The sequence below is a fragment of the Sturnira hondurensis genome, unplaced genomic scaffold, assembly GCF_014824575.4.
Source record: "Sturnira hondurensis isolate 20B ecotype Veracruz unplaced genomic scaffold, ASM1482457v3 Scaffold0018097, whole genome shotgun sequence".
Classification (NCBI taxonomy): domain Eukaryota; kingdom Metazoa; phylum Chordata; class Mammalia; order Chiroptera; family Phyllostomidae; genus Sturnira; species Sturnira hondurensis.
The window spans coordinates 1,529,433-1,546,686 of record NW_028090728.1 but is presented as its reverse complement, the minus strand read 5'-3'; the positions used below and the strand labels follow the sequence as shown (position 1 = coordinate 1,546,686).

The window sequence follows — 17,254 nt, the reverse complement described above, 5'->3', positions numbered from 1 at the left end:
ATCACGTGAGAGCCCCTGTGGAGGCTGATGGCAGTGGTCCTGCAGACAAGAGCATGGGGTGGGGCAGTGACAGTGACATCCCCTCCCTGTGGGAAGGCAGCAGGTACAGGACCACCAGAGTGGCCTCCGGTAGGCCCCTGGCATCTCCGGAGCAAAGGTTGCTTGGTGACAGATACAGTGGGAAGGTAGGGAGTTCTCATCCTACCACTTCCTCATGCGCCCTTCAGGGGAGGGACACAGGAGCTGAAGATTCCTGGGGAGGAAAGGGTGAGTGGGTTTCCTCTGCATGCACGAGGGGTTGAAGGAAATCAGGGCAGTGGCCTGGCAGCACTTTGAGGGAGACCTGGCTATGGTCACGGTGGGGGCAGTCCTCAATGCTGGATGCTGGACCAGGCCCTGGCCCTCAGCGAGTGGCTGTCAGCCCGGCCAGGCGAGAGTACAGCAAAGGACAAGGCCTGGGAGCGGAGGACAGCTGAAGTCGCTGCTGTGGGTCTGTGCATGAGCCATGGCTGTGCCGGACTGAAGTCAGCCCCACTTACGATTGATCATCTGACTTATCAGAACGTCCTGCTTACCCAAGAGTGGACCTACACAGTTAGAGCAGCACCTTTCACCTCGTGCACCACAGTAACTCTTAACACACACAGTGCCTGTGTGGTCAGGGGCACTGACCTCTTTCACTCAGATTGTCAAACAGAAGAGCGACACGAGTCACGATAGCCATCAGTGTGAACAACTCAAAATTGTACCTTTTTTTGTCAAATCAGCAAAAACCATATTTTGGGGTGTGCCTCAGAATTTCAGTGATCAGTTTCTGTGGGCTGTGAGGTGAACAAGGGTGAAGCTGCCATGTTAAGAGAACAGGGCTGCTATGCTCTCCTCTCTGCGCGGACGGATGGGACACCAAGCAGCACTTTTGTTTAACAGCAAGGAGAATCCACAGCTGTCCCGGGGCTCAAGGCCTGCGTGTGCGCAAGGTTGCTCACTCCCTTTGAAACTGCTAGAACAGCTTGTCCAAGACCCTGGCTGTTTAGAATCTAGCCAAGTGGTGGATTTATATGCTTTTGTCCTTGTATTACTTGATCATCAGAATATACATTATATCCATTGTAAAGAGCTTTATTTGTGCTTCTGGAAATAAAATCCACTCTGAAGTCTGTCCTTTCCCCATCACACAGGACCTGTGCTATGCACATAGGTCAGAACAAGATGGTGGGCAGCACTCAGTGACTTGTCCCTACCAGGGTCTTATACCGCCTACCACCAGAATTAGTTGTTGCTCTGATGTGTTAGTACAGTGACCTGCACAGGACAACCTGATGATGTGTTCCTCAAAGGATGGCCCCACATACAACAGCGAGGCTCTGGGGAGAGCCTAGGTCTCCTGGAAGGCAGCTGGAAAGCTTCCACCGAGTCTGAACTCAGCCAGCCAGCAGCTCACAATGGAAGGCATTTTTCTAGGAGCACAAAGGAAAGCTGGTTTCAGATGACTCTCCTGTCATCTGGGTAACACATCTGTGGATCTATTGGAGAACAGAGAGGAGGTGCATTCCGGATTGTGAATTCTAAGTTGGGCGGGGTGGGGAGGAAAGAAGGGCTGACAGTTAGTGTGAAGGGGGTTGGCTGGTGTCTCAGAGGCCCTGATGGAGCTAAATTTTGGAGCAGAGACCACAGGAAAGGAGCTGAACACAGGGAGGGAAGGGTCTGGGGGAGGGACACTTGGATGCACATTTTAGAGACCATTAATTAGTCATTGGACACAAGAAGGCCCTGACCATGGGCAGCTCCTGAGGGGCATAGGTCAAGTTCATTGCAAGGGAGGAGGCTGAGGAAGAAGCCAAGCTTTGGGAAGGATCACCCACATGGTCAGTGGTGTTGTTCTGCATGGATGACTGGAGGCGGGGACAAGCCTGTCTTTAGTGGACACCAGCAGTGTGGTCTGATGGCTGGGTGTCGAGGGCACTGACTGGGCTGGGGTGCTCAGGGGGAGGTTACAAGTCCCATCTCCAAGCTCTGGTGTGTGGTGTGGGGTGGGGGGGCAGGTTGCAGGGGACAGTGTGAGTCTCAGTAGGGGCCAACGGGGTGGGGTGCGGGTGCTTCCCATCCAGGAGGGTTAGGATCACAGGAATTTGGCTGAAGGCTCTGAGTTTCAGAGCACCCAGAGTTGGGGGCAAGAGATGAGGGTCGCCTGAGCAGTTCAACTTCCAGTGCTGAGAACCAAGAGAGGACGGACCAGGGTCATTTTCTGTGGCCTCTTAGAACAAGTTCAGATTCCTTCCAGCCTCTAGGGCAGTGTGTGGGGTGGGGGTTGGTGGTCTTCCAGCCAGGAGGTGGGGACTGACAGGAACCAAAGCAGGCACTTGGTGGCACCCCTTAAATCCCAGCAGTGTGCAAGTTGTGTCCCCCTTGAGGGTTCACCTGAAGCTGTGTGTGATAGGGGAAGGGGACAGATGCTGCCTCTGCAGGGCCAGGCATGTGTGGGGAGAAGGTGAGAAGGGCCGTTCTCAGGCCTCGGGCAGGGGGAGAGGGAGCTGTGGGGCCTGTGTGCAGAGAGAAGAGTTTAGGGTTATTGGGCAGCCAGACTCCCCTTCGTCTCCTACTGTGGGACTTGGCAGGAAGCTGGAATTTCAACAGCTCCCAATGGGGGGGATTTTCAGCCCCATTCTCAGGGCTGCAGAGTAGGGGGCAGGCAGAGGGCTAGAGAGCCAGCTGGGTGCCTCTCCATCCACCTTCTGCTAATGGGATGCTCTTGTTGCTGAGGGAGGCTGGTGGTCAGGAGCCGCACCAGTGTGACAAATGCTTCCATCTCCGGGAAGTGCTAGAGACCAGAAGTGTGAGGCACGAGGTCCCGAAGGGGAAAGGATGCAGCCCAGACCTGGGTTCTGTGACAATGCAACCATTTATTTTATAAAAATACCACCTCCCTACCTCAGCTGCACTTGAGTCAGGCTTGTGGACTGGTGGTCAGCCCAGCTAACTCACTGGGTGGTGGAGGGGCCGACACCTTCACTGAGGGATGCCCTGGGGCAGGCCTTGCTCCTCAACCCTCAGCGTGTCTGCAGGCCCAGTGTCATAGCCCAGCTTCCTCATGTCCTTGGTCACCACGTTGAAGAGAAGAGTGACAAAGCCCTGGGAGCAGACGCGGGTCACTGGGGATAGAAGGGAGCGTTAGCAGGGCTGGGGCAGGATGGCCAGGCTGCTCTGGGGATCTGTCCCAGTGGTGTCTCCTGTGGAACAGGGATGACAGGGCCTGGCCTTTACTGGCCAGGAAGGGGAGGGGATGTTCTGGGGCAAACAGACAAGATAGACCCCCCACGCTCTAGCCATGCCTGTTCCCAGGCAACGCTCTGAGAAACTCCTGGCCCTGCTGCTGCAGCCTGGGCTTCCTGGCACCCATCATGTCTGTCTCCTGGGGGTTTGCCCAGTCCCTCCCAGGCTCCCACCTATCTGGGGGTGGGGGGTAGGAGGAGGGTTGGGGGCTCCAGCTTTACCTTCCCGGCCTTCACCTTGAGCCACCACCTTGGGGTCTGTGTACTCAGGCCGCCGCCCCATGAACCAGCTGGGAAGACAGGAGAAGAGCAGGTGAATTCAGCCATGACCCGGGGACCCCACAGACAGACACTAAGCATGGGCTCTCTCCTGCGTCACGAACCAGTAGCTCCCCTGCCCCCTGCCCCCCATCCCCAGGCTGGGCCCTGCGAAGAGGCTTCCCTCAGCACCCTCCCTCCGCCTGTCCAAAGCCAGGCAAGGTGGACAGAGGTGGTGTCTGTCAGGAGGCCTGTGTGGGTCCCTGAAGCTCCCCCACACACCCTCAGCTGGACACCAGCTTTCCCATCAAAGCCAGTCCTCCCTGGCCTTGATTCACCAGGAGTGAGGAACAAGGAGACTTGGGGCCGGAGGGGGCAGACACACATCCTGAACCTGGCTGGAAACACCAGACAGGACGGCAGCTGAGGTAGGGGAGGGGTGCGAGACCTGGGGCCAGTGTGATTCCCGCCCCCCATCCCTATGGGCCTCCTTGGGAGAAGGCCCCATCCCAGAGTCCATCAAAAGGGGCCACATCTCAGGTTTCAACAGTGCTCTTAATAGTGTGAGATCCAGGACAAGTAACTTCTCTGAACCCCAATATTCTTGATACTAACAGAGATGATAATGGTACCTACCTCATGGGCTCTGAGGTGGAGGTACTTTGTCAACTGCCACAGAAAGTATGAGCCTCACTATCTGGATTCTTACTCTGGGGCACACTAAGGACAGGCCTGCTCTGTGTGACCAACACCAGGCCCCACACCAACCGTAGTGCCCTGGCTCCCCTGCTGTCTCCCTCCCCCCACCAGGAGCCCATAGAGGCCACTGGTCATAAGGCCCCCCCTGTGCCTCGGCCTCCCTGCTGTTCCCACCCCTCTGGCTCCAGATCCCAGGGAGCTGGGTAGCTCCCTCTGGAGCACGGCCTGGCCTCTGACACACCCACTGGGCTGGAAACAAACATGGGGCACTATTCCCAGCTGGCTGGGTCAGGCAGATTCAGGCTTTGTCCCCAGGCCACCTGCTCTGGGAATTACAGGGGCAGTGCAGGCAGGCCCCTGGGTGGCCTGTGGGTGTCCCATGTGGAAGGAGTGAGCCTGGCATGACCCCAATGAGGCACAGAGTGGCTGCCCCACTGCTGGTGGCCGGGGCAGGGGAAGAGGCAGGTTTCTCAAGGGGCAGTGTGCCAGGTGAGGGCACAAAACAGGGAAAGGCCTGACAGGCTGAGGAAACTGATGCCGGAGAGAGGTGAGTGGGGAGAGGGCACAAGGTCAGGGAGGCAGAGAACACAGGGGTCCTGGAAACCTCACTGAAGTTAACCTGAAACAGAGATATGCCTAAGTAATTTCTAAAGTTGTGTTTTGGGAAAACCTTTTTTGTTGCTGTGTGAAGACTAGATTGGAGATACTGTCATAGGCTGAATAATGGCCCCAAAGATGCCAGATCCAAGTTCCCAGAACCTACGAATGTGACCTTGCTTGGAAAAAAAGGTTTTTGCACATGTGATTAAGGCAAGGGTGTCAACCCAGGAAAATTACCCTGGATCATCCAGGTGCACCTTAAATGCCACCAGAAATGTCCGTAGGAAAGGCAGGTGCCATGTGACCACAGAGACAGAGAGGCCGTGATGCAGCCACAAGTCAGGACACCAGAGGCTGCAGGGGGATGCTCCCCTGGAGTCTGGAAGAGGGGGTGTGGCCCTGCACACCTCAGTTACAACCCAGCAGTGCTGACTTTGCACTTTCACTTTCAGAACTGGGAGAAAATCACTTTGTTGTTTTAAGCCATCAAAGTGTGTGGTATGTTGTTACGGTGGCCACAGCCAAGGCAAACTGACCCTGCACAGAGGAAGGACCCCTGGGGAGGCAGTGGGACAACAGAGAAGGGGGAGGGGCAGGGATTATGCCCTGAACAGAGGGGGCAGCTGGAGCCAGCTACCCCATGGCGTCCAGGGATCCTTGTCTGGGAAGATTTTGTCACCAAACTGCCTTCACTCACCAGACCTCTCCCCAGTGTCTGTGACCCAAGCACATTCGGCCGAGCCCGGGTGAGAGCTGCCCCGAGGCATTGGCAATAACCTGGACAGCTTTGTAGGCTGCTAGATCTGACTTCCTCAGCAAGAGCCCTTTCCTCGGGGGAAGCCCAAAAGCCTTCCCTCCACGCTGGAGAGCTCACAGCAGCACCAGCACCCGGGCCAGGGTGGCCAAGGGGACTCCCACGGGCCTAACCCCCACCCCACCAGATGGGCACTGCCCCTGCTTCCCCGGCAGCCCTGTGGGATGGAGGCTGTGACCTCTAGTTTATGCTGGCCCAGGGCATCAGGCTAATAGGCCCCTTCCCATTAGGGTGGCCTCTCAGAGGGGCTACTAGGGGTATAGGGCATCCAAATTGTCCCTTCCCAGGCCTCACAACTTGGTGAGGCTTCCTCAGTTCAGGCCTAGCACTGCCCCCTGCCCAGGTCTCTCCCTGATACTGGCCAGGGGTGCAGGGGTTCTGTTAGCTGCTGCCCTGGAACCTGGGGCCTCTCTCTTTTCCTTTATCTAGTGTTCTGGCTGACCTGCAGGGGAGCGGCAGTGGCTTGTAGCCCTGGATCAGTCAGCCAGTGCCTGGCTGGCTCTCCCTCTGCTACTTGCATGTGGTGAGAGGCAAAAGGCCCGAGGCTCTGTCTACCTGTCCCCCTTTCCCCTTGCTCACCACATCCAAGCCACACCCACCCCCAGCTGCTCCTAACAGGCTAGGTTCACGCTCTCCTGAGGGCCTTGCACCGGCTGTTCCCTGTGCCTGGGGCACTCTTCCAGGGCTCCCAGCTGGCTCCTCACCAAAGCTTAGTCTCTGCTCGATTCACCCTGGATTCATGCTCACAGAGGCTCCCAAGTATGAAGGCGCTTACCACCTGACCAACAGAAGGCCCTATTATGATCATTACTGCCATTCCAGGTTATTTGGCTCTTATTTGGCTCTTACCCTCTTATATCCTACCATTTCAATGCCATGTGATGTCGTGAGCACATTCCACTCTGAGAAGAGTTTTTCTTCCATACTGACACAAAGACTTAATGGCACAGAGTACAACTGCCCGGCCTTATGCTGCTCGAATGGTGCCTGAGGAGAGGCCAGTTTCCCTCAGTTAACTCCACGGAACTCATTTCCATTTGTTCCCCAAAGCAGCAGCAGCTTGAATACCTGATAGGGTCACTGGCAGAGTGAGGGGTGGATGCGACCTCCCTCTTTCCACTCCGACTACCTAGGTCAGAAGGCAGGGTTGGGGTGACGGGCAGAAGCCTTACCTTGTAAACTTTTGCAGTGTGGATGTAGATTCTGGGACAAACATGGGGATGGTCCTTTTGTGCCTGAAACAAATGTTTTTGCAGACATGTGCTGAGTAACAGGTGATGGAACTCTCTGTGCTGGGGCAAGGCCAACTAGGCTGGCTCCCTGACTGCACCCACAGGCCTGGGCTCAGCAGGCACAGTGGACTGGGCCCAACCTTGGCGAGCTCAGTCTAGGGTTTAGTTTCTTTTCAGGGATCAAAAGGATGTCAAAGGTCACAAACCCCAAAGCTAAGGTCCCAGCCCCAACTGTGTCCCTCAGAGAGACCTTGTCCTCTTCCAAATGTTCTACTGCTCTGCCATCTTTGAGGCCCAACTTGGATGCCCTTCCTCCAGGAAGCCTCTGACAAAGCCCTGGACCTACCCCCACTGTGGCCACCTGCCCAGTCCAGCCTCCTCCTCAGAGCCTGGGGTCCTGTTATTTCCCTCCAGGACCCTCCCTCCCAGGCATCACGAACCTTTGGCTCTAACAGTGACACTCAACACAAATACGCAGTCCATGGCTGCTCCTCTTCCTCCCCTTGCCTTCTCTGGATGGACACGTGTCCTTTAAGGCTGGTTGGCCTTGGCCCTCCTCTGGGCCCCAGAACATTCTGGGGCAGAGCCCCCATGGACACATATGGCTGGCACACCTGTGCCCTCTGACACCAACAGAGCTGGGCACGGGGCACTGAGGGCTTGCATGACATGGAAGGGGGGAAGAGACAAAGGAATGGGTGTCTCAACCCTGGGCCCTGACTATATGGGACTCTCAGGATGGCCTGGCATGCCTCACTGGGGCCTCTGGCACCCCCTCCTGGCCTGTGGTGCTTGGGCAGCAGCAGGAACCTCACCCACTTGGGTACCCTTCCATATATGAGCTGTGCCCTTACCAGTGGGGCATGTGCTAGGCTCCTGGATCACCTAGCACATCCCAGGTCTAGAGGCAAAGTCTGTCCCAGGGAAAGCCCTGCTGGGGATTCCCAGGTCTCTGAGCCAGCATGGCTCGGTGAGGGGTGGGCTGTGCCTGGGAGAGTGGGCCACAGACCGTGGCAGAGAGGACCTACCTGCCAGGGGAGAAAGGCACATGCACTGCCCCATAGCCTCGGACCACGTCGTTCCCGAACACGTCCGGTCCATACACACTGAGCACAATCTGCGGCCCTGGAGCAGGACAAGGTGGGGCTCAGCATGTGGAAACTCAGGGAAGGTGTAGGGCACAGGAGGAAGAGGGTGCTCATAGCCCTCGGGACAGGGGCTTGCCAAAACTGGGGAGACAGAGGACCCCGTTTGTACCAAGGGCTTTTGCCAACTCAGGACCTGGGGTGGGGTGGGGGCATGGGGTGAGGGGGAACCAGAACCTGCTGGCCAGGCCCCTGGCTTGGCCCAGATGTCCCAGGGGTCACAGAGCCAGGATGCTGCCCTGATTCTGTCATTAGACAAACACAGAAGTGTCTCCAGAGGCGCATTTCAAGGCACAGGACCAGCCATGAGCTGTGCCCAGAGCCTGCTCTTGGGAGCTTCCTTTCTGATGGAAGCAGTCAGATTTAAGCACGTGATACCTGGGTGAGGGGCTGGTTTGAGGTTATCTGTGGGAAAGCTCAGAGAGAAAGCAAAGGCCCTCCGTGCACTCTCCTTTAAAACATTAACAATTACATCTGTTCCTAGCAAGGCATTTCAGGTCCTTTGACCTCAATCTGGAGGTGTCCCCCCAGATGCAGGGGAGAGATCATTGCTCTAGGTGATGGGCCAGGCACTAGCCTCAGGCAACTCCCTCCCTCCAGCCTGCCTGCCCCCTCCTCTCTAGGCCACTCAAAAGCAGAAATTTGTGTTGGGTAGGTGTCAGGGATGGTCTACATATACTTCCTGTAGCTCCCCACAAGGTAACCGCTATTCTGAATTTTATGAAGCCACCTAAGATTTCACTGACAAAGAATGTAGCCCAAGCAAGTGGGTGCTTGGCTTCTATCCATGTTTTTAGACTTTATATAAATGAAATCATGCAGTATATTTTGAATTCCACATATTTGTGAGACTCATTCAAGTTGTTTCACACCCAGAACTTGGCTTGTTCTCGGTGCTGGACCACATCCATCCTCTGGACAGACCGCAGGCCTTGGCCTGCCCATACTGACGCATGCATGAGCTGTTCCTCCTCCAGGGCTGTCACAGATGCTGAGGCCAGGGACACTCTACTCCTCTTATACAAGCTCTGGTCACACAGGTGCACTTGTTCCTGTTAGGCATGTACCCAAGGGAAGCACCAGGGTTTGCATACATTCAGTCTTAAAGGATAACGAACACCCCACTCCTCTGCATCCTTGCTGGAGCTTGCTGTCTCCATATAGTTTGAGCTGTTCGGGAGAGTGAATGGGCAGCTCACTTTAGCTTTAATTTCCATTTTCCTTGATTGTAATTATTCTTACTAAAAACAGAGACCTTGTCCTGTGTCTCAGTCACTTGAAAGTGCTTGCTAAAGTCTCTTGCCTCTTTTTCTTTCTCGTGGATTCATAATGTGTGTGAATTCTATTGCTTGTCTTTTTACTCTTACTGCCTTTCCATGAACAGAAGCCCTTAACTCTAACAGTCAACTCTATGGATGTTCTTTAAAGTTTTCCCTACCCTGACATTGTGGCTCTTGTGTCCCAGGCTATCTTCCTGGGGCTAACTTTGCTTTTCACATTCACCTTTATATGCCCATTGGGGATTGACTTTTGTGGATGTGTACTGTGAAGTACACATTAGGTTTCATTTTTCCCCTGTGCGCATCCAACTGTCCCAGCACCATTTATTAAAAAGACTCTCAAGCCTTGGCTGATGTGGCTCACTGGATTGAGCGCTGGCCTGCGAACCAAAGGGTGGCTGGTTCAATTCCCAGTCAGGGCACATGCCTGGGTTGTGGGCCAGGTACCCAGGACAGGGTACACGAGAGACAACCACACACTAATGTTTCTCTTCATCGCTTTCTCCCTCCCTTCCCCTCTAAAAATAAAAAAGATTTTTAAAAAAGACTCCCAGATACACACAGAAAAATAATTCTCCTGCTGCTCAGCAGTGCCCTTTCGTCACAAATCAGCTACACAGGTGCAGGCATGGGGTGCTCTCTGGGTCAGCTTGTCGGTCCTTATGCCAAAATGACAGTTATTGCACTTTATAATTAAAGCTTGGTATCTGATGGAGTGATATACTATAAATAATTTATTTTTGAAACATCATTTTCTATTTTTTAAACAAAATATTCTATTTATTTTTATAGAAAAGCAACTGATTCTTATGTTAACCTTATAAATGGCATTCATGCCAATGTATTTTTATTTGTAGCTTATTTTGTAAATTCTACATAATCATACCTGTGAATAATGAGTTTTGTTCCTTTCTAATTTTTACACCTTTTTATTTGTACATATTGGTGATAGCAATCATCCTGATCTCAGAGGGCAAATCTTTCGACAGTTCACTAAAAGAGTGATGTTTGCTCTGTTTTTCGAAGCTGGCCTTTATCAGATTAAGGAAGTTCCCCTCTAGTCCTAGTTTGCTAAGTGTTTATCATGAATGGATACTGACTTTTACACATTTTCTTCATTTATGGGGATGATCATGACTTCTTTGTAATGTGGTAAATCACACCAGTTGATTTTAGATGTTATTCAATCTTTGTATTTTTAAAATAAACACTACTTGCTCATTATCATCTTTTCGTATCCTGCTACATTCAGTTTGCATCTTGTCTGGGAGTTTTGTAACCATGTTTAGAGTCTGGAATGGTCAGGAGCTGGGCTGCAGTCTCTGTGGGGTGGTCTGCCTCCATCTATTTCTTCCTCATCGTAGAGCACAGCTCTTTGAGGTCTTGGCCCACATCGGAAGGATTAACCTGACACCTTCCACCCAGCCCCTGCTGGAGTTCTGAGCACTAAGTCCTGTGCCCTGCACCCAGAGAGGCCATCAGAAGTCTTGAGCTTCCCCTTAGTTGCCTCTGTTGGATTGTTTTTTCTCGTAGAGGCTGGCCTGGTAAATCACTACTTTGCTAGCTATCTAATGCCCTAAAATGGTTGGGTTTTTTGTTTTTGTCTTTTGCTTTATTAGCCTCTCCTAGCCATCCTTGGCAAGAGGAAGTTGGTTGTTATCAGTGCACCATTCTGGGAAGTCTGTGGAGTGTCTTACTTATGCAGAATGACAGGACAGTGAGCCCTGCCCAGGAGAACCACCAGGCTGCCCCTGCTCTAGGCCCTCTCTGTACCTGGTAAGCCTGGGCCCAGTCACATGAAGCAGAAAGGCTTGGACTATGAAATCAAATGATCCTGAAATCAAATCCATGCTCAGCTACTAGGTGTAAAGCAGAAGGCAAATGACATCTTTTTGAGTGTTTCCTAACACGGGAAAAGAAATGGAGAATAACCTACCTGCCAGGATCAGGGAAGCTTGGCAAGCCCACACAGGGAGAGCATTCACAGCCCCTATAGAGGTAACCCCAGGCCTTGCACACAGTAGGTGCTTGAAAAATAACTAGCAGGCAAGGTAGAAAGTGAAAAATAACTAGCAGGCAAGGTAGAAAGTAAATATTGCAAGCAAGGAAGCCTTAGGGAAGGTCAGAGGTAGGATGTAGGAGGATATCCTGGGCTGAGGGAATGGCATGAACAACTCAGAAGAGGGGACGTGAGGGACTTGCACAGGAGGAGCAGGTGACTTGCTTTTGTTGGAGCGCACCATGTGATGGAGAGCCAAGACCTCAGGGTCAACTCTCCAGGTCACTGCAGCTCTAGACACCAGGCTCTGGCTCCCCAGGGACAGAGCTATCCACAGCTTCAGGCGGGACATCACGTGACGTACCCTGAACTTCCAAACTGTCCACTGCCTAGCCTGGCAGTGAACTAGGGTGGCAGGAGGAAGACGTGGAGGGAAGTGGCCAGGTGGTGGGAGTACATTACAAGGCTGGGGCAAGGTCCAGGTGATGGGCAACCAAGATCTGACATTGGTGAGCAGGATGAAGCTGAGACTGCTTTGGGGTGCCTCCCCCTGGTTCCTGCAGGGCCCCAAAAGACTCACAGCCAAAGGGGTTGGTGCTTTTAAAGGTGATGTCAATGGGGAAGTTCCACACCAGCGCGTGCCGTACATCATGGCTCTTAGATGTGATCTGGGAGATCCCCTCCTCCAGACCCTGTGAGGACAATGACACTGAGCTAGTGTCCAACTCCAGGGAGTCACACACTCCCCTTTCCTGGGCAGGTGGGTGGTGGGAGGGCTGTTTTTCTCACTACCTTCTGCCAAAACACTGACTTCTAAACAAAGGGCACTGAGAGGTACAGGAGCAGCTCCTAGGTCTTTTAATATCAACTTTAAGAGGTCACGTCTGCCTGGGTACGAGAACTCATCCCTGCTTGACTTCCTGAAAGAGCGGCCCCAGCAGGTTGTTCTCCTATAGCCCCAGCTTCACCCAGACCCTTCCCATCAGCATGCGTGTGCACACCATTTTCTCCATCACAAGGCAACACTCCCTGACCCTACCTCTTCCTCCACCCATCATCTTGTGCTTGCCTGCCTTTAGAGTCAGGCTCCTTGCAAGAGTTGTCGACATTGGCTCCAATTCCTTTTTCTTTCATGATCCCACTTCTAGTCTGACTACTGGCCTCCAATCTATCAAAACGTTCTTGTAAATGATACCAGTGACCTCGGCATCTATGGTTACTTCTGTTCTCATTTTATTTGGCCCACTGGCAGCATCTGATATGCTAGTCACTGCCTGATGTCCTTCTTCCACCTGGTTTCTGGGGTATCTCATGTCTTTGGGTCTTCCCTCTCCCCAGAGGCCCCTGCTCTATAGGTCTTGAGCATCCTCCTTTGAGCAGAAGCATCTTGATGCCAAAGGTTCAGCCTTTGGATGCCTCTCTATCTGCATTTGGGATCTTCTTAGTTTCCAGGCCTTCAGTGTGGTCTATGTGTTTACGGTTCCTAAGTTCATCATCTCCAGCCTGATCTTTGGCTCCACTGCCAAGTTCTCCCAGATCTGCTCTATCCACAGTCCTCTCACTAAACTCTACTTCCAAATGCTTAGGCTAAAAAGCCTGGCATTATTCTTAACCCGTCTTTCTCACATGCTCTACATCTGTCCAACAGGAAAACATGTTCGCTCCATCTTCAAAATATACTTGAAATCCAACCACCTCCCCACTGCTTCCCCTTGTCCACAATGCCATCTTCTCCCACCTGTTTATAATAGATGATCTACCTGCTTTGGCCCTTGCTCCCACACGATCTACTCTGAACTAAGAAGCGAAAGGCATCCTTTAAAAACACAAGTCAGATTACCTTTTCTCTCTGCTCAAAACTCTTTTGAGTACCATCCCACCCCATGTAAAGGTCATGGTCCTTATTCTGACCTACCACAGCCTCTAAGATCCACCTGTGACCTTCCTATTTCATCACCAACCACTCTTCTTGCTCACTTTGTTCATCGGCCACACTGGACTTCTCATGAGTCCTCAAACATGCCAGGCTCACTCCTGCCTCAGGTCCTCACACTCTCTGTTCCTTCTGCCTGACACATTCTCACCAGATTCCACACAGATCGTGCCCTCCCTTCCTTCAGGTCTTTACTTGTCACTTTCCCAGCGAGGCCTTCCCTGACCACCATATCTAGATTCTAGTCTCTCTCATCCGTCCCATCTCCCCTTCCTAACTTTACTTCCTCTGCAGCCCTGACTCCTGGCTAACATACTAGAATGTTTACTATTTACTGCATGACTCCCAACGAGAGTGTATACTCCAGGGAGCCTGGGATTTCTGTCTGGTCTTGCTCACCACTGTATCTATCACCAGCACCCAGAATGCTCTTAATAAGCAGTTATTCAGTCAATGGGTAGATGGAAAATGAATGTTGTCATCTCAGTTGTACAGATGAGGAAACAGACTCAGGAGGTTAAATAAGTTGGGCCTCTATGTCCTCATCTGCTGTGAAGATTTAGTAAGAGTGCTGCAAACAGTACGGTGTGGTCCAGGCTGACGCTGTCCTGGAGCAAAGGGACTGTTCCTTGGGAAGTCTTGAAAGGAGAGCTCCTGAGTCCTGAGAGACCATGAGGAGGTCAGCCAGCAGACTGGCCCAGAGTGTCTACAGCCTGGCCACACCCAGGTTAGCATTCTGGGGCCTGTCTGCAGATGCACTGACCACACATCTCTGTTTGCCGCCATGTGCAAGCTCCCAGGATAGGGCATTTGAGTGAGCCCAGCCTTGGGGGATGGAGCAGCAAGGCCAATGCGGTTTGCGTTCTCCACCCCAGCTTCACTGAGAACAAACTCATTTTGGGTCCCCTGTGAACTCAATATCTACTTTTCAAATGTTTCTGAACCGGGAGGGGAGGGGGGTGTTTAGCACCTTCAGAAACTCCAAGTCATGAAGGCCATGAGGGAGGCCAGCTTACCGCAGTGGGGGCCCAGTCATGACCATACACAAAGCAGTACTTGCAGTAGAGATCATCATGCTCAGGGAACTGTGGAAACAAGCACACACAGCTTCTATGTTATAGGAACTCTCACTGAGGCCAACGTGTTGGCTGGGCAGGTACAGCCAGTATTGATTCTGAACGTGAGACACCTGGGCTGGGATATGAGCAACAGCCATGGATGTGAAAGTTAAGTTCAGCACTGGGGCTCATGCTGTAGAAGTCCAAGGGACAGTCCAGATCTGCTGCTGTCCCCAGGCCTTTGCACAGGCTCTACCTTCTGTTGGACATGTCCTGCCCATTCCTTCATCTAGTAAACTCCCGCCCATCCTCCAAGACCTACCCTTCAGGGAGGCTGCCCTAACTTCCAGGCCGTCTTAAGGCCCTCTCCTGGCTCCTTCAGCCCCTGGTGCTTCCTCCCATCAAAGCATTTTCCTGTGTTGACTCTTGTTAATAATGCCATTAGACTGTGAGCAAGGAACAGGCATGATACCTGTCTGTGCTCCAGTGCCTGATACAGGGGTGGACACAGAGGTGATGGAAGGAAATGGTGTGGAACTGAAGGTCTGAGAGCCCATGGTGCTGTCAGGACCCAGCTCCTGTGCAGAGTTGCAGCTGAAGGCCTGAAGAGTGGGAGGGGCCCAGAGCAGAAGGGCAGGCAGATGGGAGTGGGATGGGTGCTTAGAGTGACACATATGACCCGGCCCAGCCCAGCCCAAGTTTAATAAACTTTTCTGAGATGAGGGTCCCGAAAGCTCCAAAGTGAGCATCCCCCTGACCTCACTGGGAAGCTGCTTGGCGCCACCTAGGTACCCAAGGGCGGGGACCCTCACACAATCTGAAGGGCAGTGCAGTGAAGCTCTGGCGTTACGAAGACCTGGCTTCAAATCCTAGTTTTGTCACTTTCTTTGGGCAAGTTTTCCCATTTCTTAAATGGGCACGCTAGTAATACCTACTTCACAGGGTTGTTGTGAAGACTGAATGAGCAGTGCTGCGCACCGCGTTCGGCACAGAGCGAATACTTGCTGAAACTTAAAAAAATTATATGTAAATAAACAAATGGCTCTTATAAAGTGTAGGGGTATAGGGAGAGTGGTGTACCCTCGCATCTGACAGGCACATACTCCCTGGATCATTCCAGGACACTACCATCGTTGGATAAGATTAACCACATCATCTCCTATCTAACTCAAGTTCAAGATCTGAGAGTTCGGACTTGGGGCAATCAGTGAGCACGCGACGCAGCGCAGACGCCTCGCACTCCATCAGCTCGGGCCGCGCCTAAGCTCCTCAGTAAAGTGCGCACGATCCGAGCCAGGGGCCACAACTAGGTCAATCTCTCTATGTGTTTCCACACGCGCACATCAGGGTTAAGGATTTCTAGCAATCTTGAGCCAAGCCTCTCAAATGCTGGTTCTCCTACCCCGCCTGAGGAATGACACTTCTCTTTGGGGCCAAAAAGCAGCCCGTGAAGTTGCGGGACTGTCCCCCGGGGGAGCCTGCGGTGCCCGGGCAGAGACCATGGCCGCTCACCTGGGCGCTCTCCACCTGCCCGTTGATCATGAGTAGAAATACGCTTGGGCCCGCAGCCGCCATGATAGGGAGAGCGCGGGATAAAACACCCAGGTTGCGTGCGCATCTACTAGTTGGCGCCCTAGTTGCCCAGGAAACAGACGGCGTGGCACGCGGGACACGTTTCTTGAAAGCGGGAACTTTGCGAAGGCGTGTGCCTGTGGGTGGTGGTGCGCAGGCGCAGCCGGTGATTCTTCCTCTCTATGGGACTCCTGGGACAGTATGCGAGGCGCTGGGCGCGGGCGGGGTGCTACGCGGTTCTGGGCCCAGGATGTAGAGTTTAGCCCGGTTGCATCCGGCGGCGCGTCCGACTCCGGTAAGTCCTCGGGAAGCAAAGTCAAAGTGCCTCAGACAACCCTGGGCCACTCGATGTCGCTATGGCGCTACCGCGGGAACGGCAGTGGGAGGAGCCTGCTGAGCCTGGGCCGAGGGTCTCCGCTAGTCGGAGTAAAATCACCATCGCTGGGACCCCGCTCAGAGAAGGGTCCCCGCCCCTGGATTCTGAAAGAGTACCCAGGTGGAGCCAAGCAGCTTCCCAGTGAGGTCAGGGGGATGCTCACTTTGGAGCTTTTGGGACCCTCGTCTCGGAAAAGTTTATTAAACTTGGAAGGAACTGCTCCTCGGTGTGACAGCTGAGAAACAGATCCACGGAGGGGGCAGTAGCTGGCACCCCAGTCACCAGCCGTCAAGGGAAGAGGGTCTGAGGATTCATAGTGCGGGCACTCACTGAGCAAGGCGAATGTTCCAAAACCCCCACGGTTATATCAGGACGTTGCACCAATAACGGTTGCTTTCTCTGGCTGCCCAGAAGGTCCTAGCTTCTGCTAACACATTGCTCCAGTTGTCTCAGCACTCACCATGGTTTGTACTGCGCATTTAATATTTATTATCTCTCCCTCCATCCACTCAGGGTCACCCAAATCTTGTGCCCCGCCCAGCCACTCCCCCTATGTAAAGCTATGGTAATGTTGCTGGACTCAGGGGAACCACTATCTGGCAAGATAGATTTATTTACTACAGGATTCAAAGCCAAAGCTCTGTCTGTGGGAAGGGAGGCTTAGCCTTTGCTTATATACACTATTTGGTTAACTACGTGTTGATTTCTTCTTTGTAGTTGACTACATTTATCCTCTGAGTTTCTGTCAAACTCATTCTGTTAACAGCTGCTCTTTAAAATTCTGTGCTACATTTTAATGGTAGTCAAGAATAGCATTTAGTAAGAATGGCCCAGACCTTGAGATCCTTGCCCCGTCTAACAATTCCTCCCTGAGATTTTTCACTCCACATTCTTGAGGGAATAGGGACAAGGGCCATCCCTCTGTAACTGGTTCCTGCTGAACGTTCCTGCGGATGGAGTGTGTGTTTGAACATGGAGCAGTGAAAGTCTCTGGCTGCCTGACTTATGAAAGCCTTGGG

The 17,254-nt window shown here is 52.9% G+C and overlaps 1 protein-coding gene across 3 annotated transcripts; it reads right to left on the bottom strand.

Moving 5' to 3' along the window:
- Positions 1–2,880: 2,880 nt before the first annotated feature.
- B9D1 (B9 domain containing 1) lies at positions 2,881–15,964 on the bottom strand. Of its 3 annotated transcripts, XM_037068819.1 has the most exons (7): positions 15,800–15,964; positions 14,246–14,314; positions 11,877–11,988; positions 7,901–7,997; positions 6,813–6,875; positions 3,492–3,559; positions 2,881–3,149 (listed from the first exon to the last, which is right to left on the bottom strand). In XM_037068819.1, the coding sequence occupies exons 1-7, from the start codon at positions 15,860–15,862 to the stop codon at positions 3,007–3,009; spliced, it is 615 nt and encodes a 204-aa protein (XP_036924714.1). In that variant the 5' UTR covers positions 15,863–15,964; the 3' UTR covers positions 2,881–3,006. The 3 variants fall into 3 exon arrangements, with proteins under 3 accessions (XP_036924714.1, XP_036924713.1, XP_036924712.1); XM_037068818.1 differs by lacking the exon at positions 3,492–3,559 and having other exon boundaries at positions 11,929–11,988; positions 15,800–15,912; XM_037068817.1 differs by lacking the exon at positions 6,813–6,875 and having other exon boundaries at positions 15,800–15,908.
- Between the last annotated feature and the right edge of the window lie 1,290 nt (positions 15,965–17,254).